Source organism: Frieseomelitta varia, unplaced genomic scaffold, assembly GCF_011392965.1.
Source record: "Frieseomelitta varia isolate USP_RPSP 00005682 unplaced genomic scaffold, Fvar_1.2 scaffold_455, whole genome shotgun sequence".
Lineage (NCBI taxonomy): Eukaryota > Metazoa > Arthropoda > Insecta > Hymenoptera > Apidae > Frieseomelitta > Frieseomelitta varia.
In genome coordinates this window covers 159,622-171,887 of record NW_025110207.1, presented here as the reverse complement: position 1 = coordinate 171,887, position 12,266 = coordinate 159,622, and the positions used below count along the sequence as shown (strand labels likewise).

General features: G+C 33.6%; 3 protein-coding genes across 3 annotated transcripts; all 3 read right to left on the bottom strand.

Moving 5' to 3' along the window:
• Positions 1-283: 283 nt before the first annotated feature.
• LOC122532470 lies at positions 284-1,066 on the bottom strand. Its single transcript, XM_043661261.1, has one exon. The coding sequence runs from the start codon at positions 1,064-1,066 to the stop codon at positions 284-286; it is 783 nt and encodes a 260-aa protein (XP_043517196.1).
• Positions 1,067-5,105: 4,039 nt separating this feature from the next.
• On the bottom strand, positions 5,106-5,888 carry LOC122532469. Its single transcript, XM_043661260.1, has one exon. The coding sequence runs from the start codon at positions 5,886-5,888 to the stop codon at positions 5,106-5,108; it is 783 nt and encodes a 260-aa protein (XP_043517195.1).
• Positions 5,889-8,080: 2,192 nt separating this feature from the next.
• On the bottom strand, positions 8,081-10,722 carry LOC122532468 (odorant receptor 13a-like). The gene is made up of 5 exons (XM_043661259.1): positions 9,935-10,722; positions 9,374-9,473; positions 9,167-9,277; positions 8,930-9,085; positions 8,081-8,131 (listed from the first exon to the last, which is right to left on the bottom strand). Exons 1-5 carry the CDS (start codon positions 10,720-10,722, stop codon positions 8,081-8,083), a joined length of 1,206 nt encoding a protein of 401 aa, XP_043517194.1.
• Positions 10,723-12,266: the final 1,544 nt, after the last annotated feature.

The window sequence follows — 12,266 nt, the reverse complement described above, 5'->3', positions numbered from 1 at the left end:
AAAAGGGAAAGCTCCATGGAAAAATTACTCGCATCTATTTCTGAGTTAGAACAAATATATAGAATGGACCAAGCATTACTTTTAGATCAAATATTTCCGATACTACTAATGTTAGGGAAAAAGTTGATATTAGAGATATGATATATCCTTTCATTTGATGTTAATAATATCTGAGGCATTTGTGGGAATAGATATTGGTCTGTATTGTGTATATATATATAAAAGCAAACTGCATAATAGCTAATGATTCATTATGCTTAGACTATTATTTAAAAAGGAAGACTCACCTTTTGATTTTCGTGTGATACTCAACAATATCCGCGATCTGCTTCTGCACAACGTCTTTATCCGTTTCCGACAAACTCGAGAGCTCCCTCATTTTATTCCCCAAGATTTTCAACATGCTGCACATGTGTAGACAAAGCGTGGTGCAAAGCGCGAGACCTCCAGTATATGTCGTGTAATTCATGAACCCGCAGAAGACTTGTATGAAAAAAATTATCTCGTAATTGGGAGTAACTTGATCGTTGAATAGGACAAAGTAACTTGGACTAGGTAAAGGCCTTATAGTCGTGTTATCCGGTAGAACGACCTTTTCTCTCAAAAACGGAGTGACCGTTAGGAAAAGCGCACCGCCGATGAACAAAAAAATGATGAGCGACATCATCAATCTGTGTCCAATAGTAGCTCTAGTCTTGTAAATCCATTGATCATCTTCCGTAGCATTGTACCAGTCGTTTCTTAAGTCATTTAACAATTCACGAATCTCGTTATGCCGCCATAAGAAAATAGTATACTTGCACAACTGGCAGAAATGCGTTAAGTGCGGCATTATTAACTTAACCCGGATAGTGGTGTCCTTCACAAACAAAATTACGTACAACAGAGCCGGTGTCATGACCCCGAGTTGTATGAAGTAAACAAGAACGATTTGAATACACTTTCGTATCTTCGAAAGCACAGAAGATCTAACGTCCGTTGGCCAGGCACCGAGTGCGTTCAATAGTGGATGCACTACTTGGAAAATGTGCTTTATACCTTCTTCCGCATTTTGCACTCGGGCCATTTCTTACGTGGTGGCTTGAACGGATGATAATACCTGACTGTCCACATTGATACAAGTTTCCGAGTCCAGGACACTCGTCACGCTTGCGCGCATAAAATTTTAAACATCGACAAATTGGTTAAATTGCTGTTATCGAAGGGTTCTTAAAGCTTGCGGGAGTAGCAAAAATGTGTTTTGACTCTTTATGAAAAAGTTATGGAAAATTGCTTGAAAATACGCACTCTTATACACAAGATTGCGTTTATCGTTTCCACTATCGATCGAAATGTTTCATTACTTTAACTCTCCATTCTTTTTCCTCGATTTATTTTCTCAATCGCTTGGAAGAAGATTTTGTTTCTCTACAATTTCAGAAAATTTGTCCAGATGTGATAATGAAGAATTTGAATTTTCGGGAAAATTATAACATATTCTATGTTTGGTGTTTCTAACGCAATTTCATTTTCTAATATTTATTGAAGTTCTCTTTTCATCAGTTATGGAGTTTGTAATAGCCTTGATTACCGTAATAGTACGTGAGTATAGGAAAGTTTCATCTGCGAAATTGCGATCATGAAATCATCTCTTATTGTACAATAAAGGGAATCTTTTCTCGGTAGAAGTTCAGTTACAATATTCTACAAATTTTTAAAGAAATGTTTTATCCATTGGACAGGCTGCATTTGTTATTACCTGTGCACGAAAGGGTTCCGTATCCGAGGGGAACGAATCGAACGTACATTTACAGTCTATTTACCAAGTATCTACAAAAAGTGACGACGGAGAGGAAAATACCACGGTTCTGTCCTCCATATTATCCATAATTTTAGGTTTCAAGGTGCATCAACTCCTTACAACTGTATGTTAAAGTAAAGATTTATCTACAACTGTATGTCACGGTAAAAAAATATCAGAGTTCATATCACTGTGCATTGTGCATTCAAGAACGTCACACGATCTGAAAAATATAGGTATGTATTTCGTATCATATATAACGAATAAAAAGTACAGATGCTTACGAATTCTTTCTCGGAGAAATTGCAAGGTAGCGTTTAAAGTCTTCTGAAATGAAAACTTTTTCTATTAAATTTCAACATACATTTTCATAGTTCCTTATCCTCATGGAATTCACGATTTTTGTTACCGAAGAATTTTTGTGCGGGTATAAATATTTTTGCAGGAATGTTAGACAATGTCAGATTTAATTAGACTACATGTGGACTTAAATTGGGTAATGTATTGTTTTTATTGTTGTTGTGTTGTATTTTTTTGCGTTATTTTAAAATTATATTCACGAATGCATGTTTTAAATTAGTAGATTTTTGTTCGAAAAAGAAGAGTGGGTGAGTCGCTGTCAGTGGGTCTTTACTCGCAATACATCCACTTTGTGAGACCTATTATATTATTATCGGTATTACTTGATATATAATTACTAATTGCATTATTATATAGTTAAATAATGAATTATATAACTGATACGATTATTAATTATATGGCAATTAATAACGAGCTGACTGAATGCGATTTCGGTTTGTGTAGATGTACGTGTCCATTAGATTAACGAATAATATGATGTACTTTATGGGTAATTAATTTGTGAGTATGGAAAATACTTCATGTGAGTATGGAAAATACTTCATCCGAGTCTGTATATTTTTCGCACAAAAATATTATACAAAATCTAGAATCAATTATTTCTTCTACAATGATATATTTGTAAAGGAGAGGGTGGTTTTTTATTCTCCTCCATAATTTCTCTCATATTATATCGAACCTTCGTTAAAATTTACTTGATTTGATAGATTATTTAATATTTTATCAGTAACTATAGAATTTTAATTTATTGCGTGAATGGAAAACCGTCATCATGCGGTGAGAAGTGGATATAACTGTTCTACAAAATTCTGATATATAGTAAAAAAATTCGGTTAGTTAATAGTTTCACATTAACGATGGTGAAAATTTGACAAATCTGTCAGTGGATTTTTAAAATGTTTCTGATCATTTAGTACTTCGGTCGTTCTACTTGATGAAACTCCCCAATTCATCGTCGTTTAAGCATAATTTGCGCTAAGAAATAAAAGTAATTTTTAGTATGTGCATAGGTATTTTAGAGCATGAAATACGAAATTTCATACGAAGACTGGTCTATTCATATTCCTAGTTTATGACTACATGCAATATTGGAAAACTGTTCTAGCAATAAATACATATTCAAATGGTGTTTCGTAACACGTTGAAGTATCCCACTGTTGCCTTCGTGATCTGAAAAAGTATATGGTACATGTACAAGGAACAGAAGATACAAAATTAAAGATATCCACAAAAATCTTCGTAAACATTGTAAATACTCTATTCTTACATAATTGTTTCTTTTTTAGATAAAACGCTGCAGTATTTCGCGACACAGATTGTCAATTTCACGTAAATGCCCTTTCGTTATAGTTTCAAATTTATTAGAGTTGGAAACTCATTTATTTTATAACAGGGGCACAGTGAGCCAAAAAAGAAAAAAAAAACTAGGGCACATTAATTAATAATTTATCGAAATCCGGTGGGTTAAATAAATATCACTCTCTTGTGACGAAAGTGTCACAATATAGAAAACGTGATTTTCGACCCATCACTGCAAAAATATTGTAGAAAACTTCATGGTCAATTATGAAACTTTGACTCATTCCTCTTCATAATTCAGCTGGGATTCAGCCAAAACGGAATTCTTGATTTATGTGACATTCTATAAGTATGCTGCGTTCTATAAGTATATACTTTTTATTATGAATTTTGTCTTGATTATCATTGAGAACAGATATATATTTATACATAAGAAATGCAAAACTCGCAATTAAATAGTTTCTTTATTTAACAAAATAATGTTTAATTTTTTTAAAACCAAAATTTTAAAACCAAATTTTCGTTTTTCCAAACAAACTTTGTCAAACTGTACCACATTCGTCGCAGAGAAGAGATATGTGCACAATTGGAGGGTTGGAATAATTAAATACAAATGTTTTTTCCGTAAAATGTTTTCGAAGACTTTTGTAGTCGACACTGTTGCATATACTCACATCAATGAACGTAATTAGAGACAACTGTACTATATTTGCTACTGTGATTTTCATTGGATTATTCGACATAATAATAATTAAGATCAAACAGCGTGCTTTGTCCACTGGCAGCTGATACCAATCTAACGTGTTAGATATTTTCTTAACAACATTGCCCTGGTACGAAAAAATTTGACAGTGAAAATCGTAATACTGTGATTTCAAAGAAAATTCTGTTTGTAATAATCAATGCTATACCTCATCGATAAAAAGTTGGCCAACGAAGCAACTAGTAAATATGCCGATCATAGTTGTTAATTCCATTGATAAGTACGTTACTAAAGCTGTGGTATTGCTATTTTCCCATTCCTGAAATATGGTCATTAACAAATTACTAAAATAGACGATGTGTCCTGATGCATCATTAGCAAACATTTTTGCAATTATTTGTTACTACCATGATAATGATATATCCAACTATTAACATGATTATCACTTCGCTGGTCATCCCCACAAAGTAAATATACGATGTAACGTGTTCGGAGCGATTAAAAAATCTGTAATGAAGCTTTCATTAGAGTCACGAGTATTGGATTTACTTTGAATAAGTGATTATCTAAGATGATTCTCTAAATAGGTTTCCATATTCAAATATCTTCTTTCCCCATTCACATTAATTATATCAGAGACAAACTACAAAAGGATGACAGAAATAATACAATTGTACGAAAGGGAAAGCTCCATGGAAAAATTACTGGCATCTATTTCTGAGTTAGAACAAATATATAGGATGGACCAAGCAATATTATTAGATCAAATATTTCCGATACTACTAATGTTAAGGAAAAAGTTGATATTATATATCCTTTCCTCTGACATTAATAATAGGCGGAGGCATTTGAGGTAGGAAAAGATATTGGTACGTACTTTACATATAAGAGCAAACTGTATAAACGGCGCTTTAATAGCTAATGATTCATTATACATATATACTACTGTTCAAAGAAGAAGACTCACTTTCTGATTTTCGTGTGATACTCAACAATATCCGCGATCTCCTTCTGCACAGTGTCATCATCCGTTTCTGACAAACCCGAAAGATCTCTCATTTTATTCCCCAAGATTTTCAACATGCTGCACATGTGTAGACAAAGCGTCGTACAAAGCCCGAGAGCTCCAGTATACATCGTGTAAGTGATGAGACCGCAGAAGACTTGAATAAAAAAGATCATCTCGTAATTGGGAGTAATTTGATCGCTGAATAGAACAAAGTAACATGGACTAGGTAAAGGTCTTATGGTCGTGTTATCCGGTAGAACAACCTTTTCTCTCAAGAATGGAGTGACCGTTAGATAAAGCGCACCGCCTGAGAATAAAAAGATAATGAGCGACATCATCAATCTGTGTCCAATAGTGGCTCGGGTTGTGTAAATCCATTGATCATTTTCCGTAGCTTTCATACAGTCGTTTCTTAAGTCATTTAACAATTCACGAATCTCGTTATGCCGCCATAAGACAATAGTATACTTGCACAACTGGCAGAAGTGCGTGAAGTGCGGCATTATCAACTGAATCCTGATGCTGGTGTTTTTCACAAACAAAAATGTGTACATCAGAGCCGATGCAATGACAGCGAGTTCTATGAAGTACACAAGAACGATATGAATAAATTTTCTTGTCTTCGAAAGCACAGAAGACTTAACGTCCGTTGGCCAGGCACCGAGTGCGTTCAATAGTGGATGCACTACTTGGAAAATGTGCTTTATACCTTCTTCCGCATTTTGCACTCGGGCCATTTCTTACGTGGTGGCTTGAACGGATGATAATACCTGACTGTCCACATTGATACAAGTCTCCGAGTCCAGGACACTCGTCGCGCTTGCGCGCATAAAATTTTAAACATCGACAAATTGGTTAAATTGCTGTTATCGAAGGGTTCTTAAAGTTTGCGGGGGTTGCAAAATTGCGTTTTGACTCTTTATGAAAAAGTTATGGAAAATTGCTCGAAAATACGCTCTCTTATACACAAGATTGCGTTTCCCCTATCGATCGAAATGTTTCATTACTTTAACTCTCCATTCTTTTTCCTCGATTTATTTTCTCAATCGCTTGGAAAAAAATTTTGTTTCTCTACAATTTCAGAAAATTTGTCCAGATGTGATAATAAAGAATTTGAATTTTCAGGAAAATTATAACATATTCTATGTTTGGTGTTTCTAACGCAATTTCATTTTCTAATATTTATTGAAGTTCTCTTTTCATCAGTTATGGAGTTTGTAATAGCCTCGATTACCGTAATAGTACGTGAGTATAGGAAAGTTTCATCTGCGAAATTACGGTCATGAAATCATCTCTTATTGTATAATAAAGAGAATGTTTTCTCGATGGAAGTTCAGTTACAATATTCTACAAATTTTTAAAGAAATGTTTTATCCATTGGACAGGCTGCATTGAAAGTGGAGGACGATTATTACTTCCTGTGCATGAAAGGGTTCCGTATCTGAGGGGAACGAATCGAACGTACATTTACAGTCCATTTACCAAGTATCTACAAAAAGTGACGACTGAGAGGAAAATACCACGGTTCCGTCCTCCATATTATCTATAATTTTAGGTTTCAAGATTCATCAAACTCCTTACAACTGTATGTTACAGTGAAGATTCATCTACAACTGTATGTCACAGTAAAAAAATATCAGAGTTCGTATCACTGTGCGTTGTGCATTCAAGAACGTCACACGATTTGAAAAATATAGGTACGTATTTCGTATCATATATAACGAATAAAAAGTACAGATGCTTACGAATTCTTTCTCGAAGGAATTGCAAGGTAGCGTTTAACGTCTTCTGAATTGGAAACTTTTTCTATTGAATTTCGACATATCACATTTCATAGTTCCATATCCTCTTGGAATTCACGATTTTTCTTACCGAAGAATTTTTGTGCGGGGTTAAATATTTTTGCAAGAATGTTAGACAATGTCAGACTATTTTTAATTAGTCTACATGTGAACTTAAATTGGGTAATGTATTGTTTTTATTGTTGTTGTGCTGTATTTTTTTGCGATATTTTATATTCGCGAATGCATGTTTTAAATTAGTAGATTTTTGTTTGAAAAAGAAGAGTGAGTCGCTCTCAGTGGGTCTTTACTCGCAATACCTCCACTTTTGTGAGACCCAATCGGTATTACTTGATATATAATTACTAATTGCATTATTATATAGTTAAATAATAAATTATATAACTGATACGATTATTAATTATATGGCAATTAATTATATGGCAATTAATAAAACGAGCTGACTGAATGCGATTTTGGTTTGTGTTGATGTACGTGTCCATAGATTAATGAAAAGTTAATAATATGATGTACTTTATGGGTAATTAATTTATGAGTATGGAAAATATTTCATCCGAGTCTGTATATTTTTCGCACAAAAATATTATACAAAATCTAGAATCAATTATTTCTTCTACAATGACATATTTGTAAAAAAGAGGGTGGTTTTTTATTCTTCTCCATAATTTCTCTCATATTATATCGAACCTTCGTTAAAATTTACTTGATTTGATAGATTATTTAATATTTTATCAGTAACTATAGAATTTTAATTTACTGCGTGAATGGAAAACCGTCATCATGCGGTGAGAAGTGGATAGAACTGTTCTACAAAATTCTGATATATAGTAAAAAAATTCGGTTAGTTAATAGTTTCGCATTAACGATGGTGAAAATTTGACAAATCTGTCAGTGGATTTTTAAAATGTTTCTGATCATTTAGTACTTCGGTCGTTCTACTTGATGAAACTCCCCAATTCATCGTTGTTTAAGCATAATTTGCGCTAAGAAATAAAAGTAATTTTTAGTATGTGCATAGGTATTTTAGAGCATGAAATACGAAATTTCATACGAAGACTGGTCTATTCATATTTCTAGTTTATGACTACATGAAATATTGGAAATCTGTTCTAACAATAAATACATATTCAAATGGTGGATCGTAACACGTTGAAGTATCCCAGTGTTGCCTTCATGATCTGAAAAAATATATGGTACATGTACAAGGAACAGAAGATACAAAATTAAAGTCATCCACAAAAATCTTTGTAAATATTGTAAATACTCCACTCTTAAATGTTTCTTTTTTAGATAAAACGCTGCAGTATTCCGCGACACAGATTGTCAATTTCACGTAAATGCCCTTTCGTTACAGTTTCACATTTATTAGTATTAGAAACTCATTTGTTTTATAACAGGGGCACAGTGAGCCAAAAAAAAAAAAAAAACTAGTGCACATTAATTAATAATTTATCGAAATCCGATGAGTTAAGTAAATATCACTCTCTTGCGACGAAAGTGTCACAATTTAGAAAACGTGATTTTCGACCCATCACTGCAAAAATATTATAAAAAACTTCATGGTCAATTATGAAACTTTGACTCATTCCTCTTCATAATTCAGCTGGGATTCAGCCAAAACGGAATTCTTGATTTATGTGACATTCTATAAGTATGCTGCGTTCTATAAGTATATACTTTTTATTATGAATTTTGTCTTGATTATCATTGAGAACAGATATATATTTATACATAAGAAATGCAAAACTCGCAATTAAATAGTTTCTTTATTTAACAAAATAATGTTTAATTTTTTTAAAACCAAAATTTTAAAACCAAATTTTCGTTTTTCCAAACAAACTTTGTCAAGCTGTACCACAATCGTCGCAGAGAAGAGATATGTGCACAATTGGAGGGTTGGAATAATTAAATACAAATGTCTTTTTCGTAAAATGTTTTCGAAGACTTTTGTGGTCGACACTGTTGCATATACTCACATCAATGAACGTAATTAGAGACAACTGTACCATATTTGCTACTGTAATTTTTATTGGATTATTTGACATAATAATAATTAAGATCAAACAGCGTGCTTTCTCCACAGGCAGCTGATACCAATCTAACGTATTAGATATCTTTTTAACAACATTGCCCTGATACGAAAAAATTTGATAATGAAAATCGTAATACTGTGATTTCAAAGAAAATTCTGTTTGTAATAATCAATGCTATACCTCGTCGATAAGAAGTTGGCCAACGAAGCAAGTCATGAACATGCCGATTATCATTGTTATTTGCAATGCAAAGTACGTTACTATAGCCGTGGCATTACTACTTCCCCATTCCTGTAATATGGTCATTAACAAATTAATATCTTCAATAAAATAGATGATGTGTCATGATGATTTTTAGCAAACACTTTTGCCATTGTTTGTTACTACCATGATAATGATATATCCAACTATTAACATGATTATCACTTCGCTGGTGATCCCCACGAAGTAAATGTACGATGTAACGTGTTCGGAGCGATTAAAAAATCTGTAATGAAGCTTTCACTTGAGTCACGATTATTGGATTTACGTTGAATAAATTATTATTTAAGGTAACTCTCTAAATAGGTTTCCATATTTAAATAACTTCTTTCCTCATTCACATTAATTATATTAGAGACAAGCTACCAAAGGAAGACACAAATAATTCAATTGTACGAAAGGGAAAGCTCCATGGGGAAAATTACTGGCATCTATTTCTGAGTTAGAACAAATATATAGGATGGACCAAGCATTATTATTAGATCAAATATTTCCGATACTACTAATGTTAAGGAAAAAGTTGATATTATATATCCTTTCCTCTGACATTAATAATAGGCGGAGGCATTTGAGGTAGGAAAAGATATTGGTACGTACTTTTCATATAAGAGCAAACTGTATAAAGGGCGCTTTAATAGCTAATGATTCATTATACATACATACTACTGTTTAAAAAAGATGACTTACCTTCTGATTTTCGTGTGATACTCAACAATATCCGCAATCTCCTCCTGCACAATGTCTTTATCCGTTTCCGACAAACCCGAAAGATCTCTCATTTTATTCCCTAAGATTTTCAACATGCTGCACATGTGTAGACAAAGCGTCGTGCAAAGCCCGAGAGCTCCAGCATAGATCGTGAAAGAGATGAACCCGCAGAAGACTTGAATAAAAAAGATCGTCTCGTAATTGGGAGTAATTTGATCGCTGAATAGAACAAAGTAACTTGGACTCGGTAAAGGCCTTATGGTCGTGTTATCCGGTAGAACAACCTTTTCTCTCAAAAATGGAGTGACCGTTAGATAAAGCGCACCGCCGATGAACAAACAGATGATGAGCGACATCATCAATCTGTGTCCAATAGTGGCTCTGGTCTTGTAAATCCATTGATCATCTTCCGTAGCATTCAAACAGTCGTTTCTTATGTCATTTAACAATTCACGAATCTCGTTATGCCGCCATAAGACAAAAGTATACTTGCACAACTGGCACAAGTGCGTTAAGTGCGGCATTATCAACTTGATCCGGATACTGGTGTTTTTCACAAACAAAAATGTGTACAGCAGAGCCGGTGCAATGACCGCGAATTCTATGAAGTAAATAAGAACGATATGAATAATGTTTGTTATCTTCGAAAGCGCAGGAGACCTAACGTCCGTTGGCCAGGCACCGAGTGCATTCAACAGTGGATGCACTACTCGGAAAATGTGCTTCATATCTTCTTCTCCGTTTTGCATTCGGGTCATTTTTTCCATGGTGGCTTGAACGGATGACAATACCTGACTGTCCACATTGATACAAGTCTCCGAGTTCAGGACACTCGTCGCGCTTGCGCGCATAAAATGTTAAACACCGACAAATTGGTTAAATTGCTGTTATCGAAGGGTTCTTAAAGTTTGCGGGGGTTGCAAAATTGCGTTTTGACTCTTTATGAAAAAGTTATGGAAAATTTCTTGAAAATACGCAGTCATATACACAATATTGCGTTTATCGTTTCGATCGAAATGTTTCATTATTTTAACTCTCCATTCTCTTTCCTCGATTTATTTTCTCAATCGCTTGAAAGAAGATTTTGTTTCTCTACAATTTCAGAAAATTTGTCCAGATGTGATAATAAATAATTTGAATTTTCAGGAAAATTATAACATATTCTGTTTGGTGTTTCTAACGCAATTTCATTTTCTAATATTTATTGAAGTTCTCTTTTCATCAGTTATGGAGTTTGTAATAGCCTTGATTACCGTAATAGTACGTGAGTATAGGAAAGTTTCATCTGCGAAATTACGGTCATGAAATCATCTCTTATTGTACAATAAATAGAACTTTTTCTCGATAGAAGTTCAGTTACAATATTCTATAAATTTTTAAAGAAATGTTTTATCCATTGAACAGACTGCATTGAAAGTGAAGGACGATTATTACTACCTGTGCATGGAAGGGTTCCGTATCTGAGGGGAACGAATCGAACGTACATTTACAGTCCATTTACCAAATATCTACAAAAAGTGACGACGGAGAAGAAAATACCATGGTTCTGTTCTCCACATTATCTATCATTTTAGGTTCCAAGGTTCATCAGCTACTCCTTACGACTGTGTGTTACAGTAAAAAAATATCAGAGTTCATGTCACTGTGCGTTGTGCATTCAAGAACGTCACACGATCTGAAAAATATAGGTATGTATTTCGTATTATATATAACGAATAAAAGGTACAGATGCTAGCTACGAATTGCAAGGTAGCGTTGAAATGAAAATTTTTTTCTATTAAATTTCGACATACGACATTTCGTACTTCCTTTTCCTCTTAGAATTCACTATTTTTGTTGCCGAAGAGTTCTTGTGCGGAGTCAAATATTTTTGAAGAAATGTTAGACCGTGTCAGATTTAATTAGGCTGCATGTAACCTTAAATTGGATGACGTATCGTTTATATTATGTTGTGCTGTATGTTTAAATTATATTCACGAATTCGTGTTTTAAATTAATATGGCTTTGTTCGATAGAGGAGAGTGGGTGGGTTTCTGTTAGTGGGTCTCTAGTCGCAACACTTCACTTTGTCAGACTTATGCAATCCATATTACTTGATATATGATTACTTATTGCAGTATTATATATTTAAATAATGAATTATATAATTAATACGATTAATAATTATATGGCAATTAATAACGAGCTGATTAACTGCGATTTCGTTTTGTGTAGATGTACATACGTATCTACCAGATTAATGAAAAATTAGTAACAGGTAGAACTTTATGGGTAATTAATTTGTGAGTATGGAAATTATTTTATCCGAGTT

Bases quoted from the DNA above. Each gene is read 5' to 3' on its own strand.
- LOC122532470 (XM_043661261.1), bottom strand. From the start codon at position 1,066: ATGGCCCGAGTGCAAAATGCGGAAGAAGGTATAAAGCACATTTTCCAA.
- LOC122532469 (XM_043661260.1), bottom strand. From the start codon at position 5,888: ATGGCCCGAGTGCAAAATGCGGAAGAAGGTATAAAGCACATTTTCCAA.
- LOC122532468 (XM_043661259.1), bottom strand. From the start codon at position 10,722: ATGGAAAAAATGACCCGAATGCAAAACGGAGAAGAAGATATGAAGCAC. The intron at 9,474-9,934 runs GTAAGTCATCTT...GCTTCATTACAG, and splicing joins TATCACACGAAAATCAGAAG to ATTTTTTAATCGCTCCGAAC. The intron at 9,278-9,373 runs GTAGTAACAAAC...ACCATATTACAG, and splicing joins TTGGATATATCATTATCATG to GAATGGGGAAGTAGTAATGC.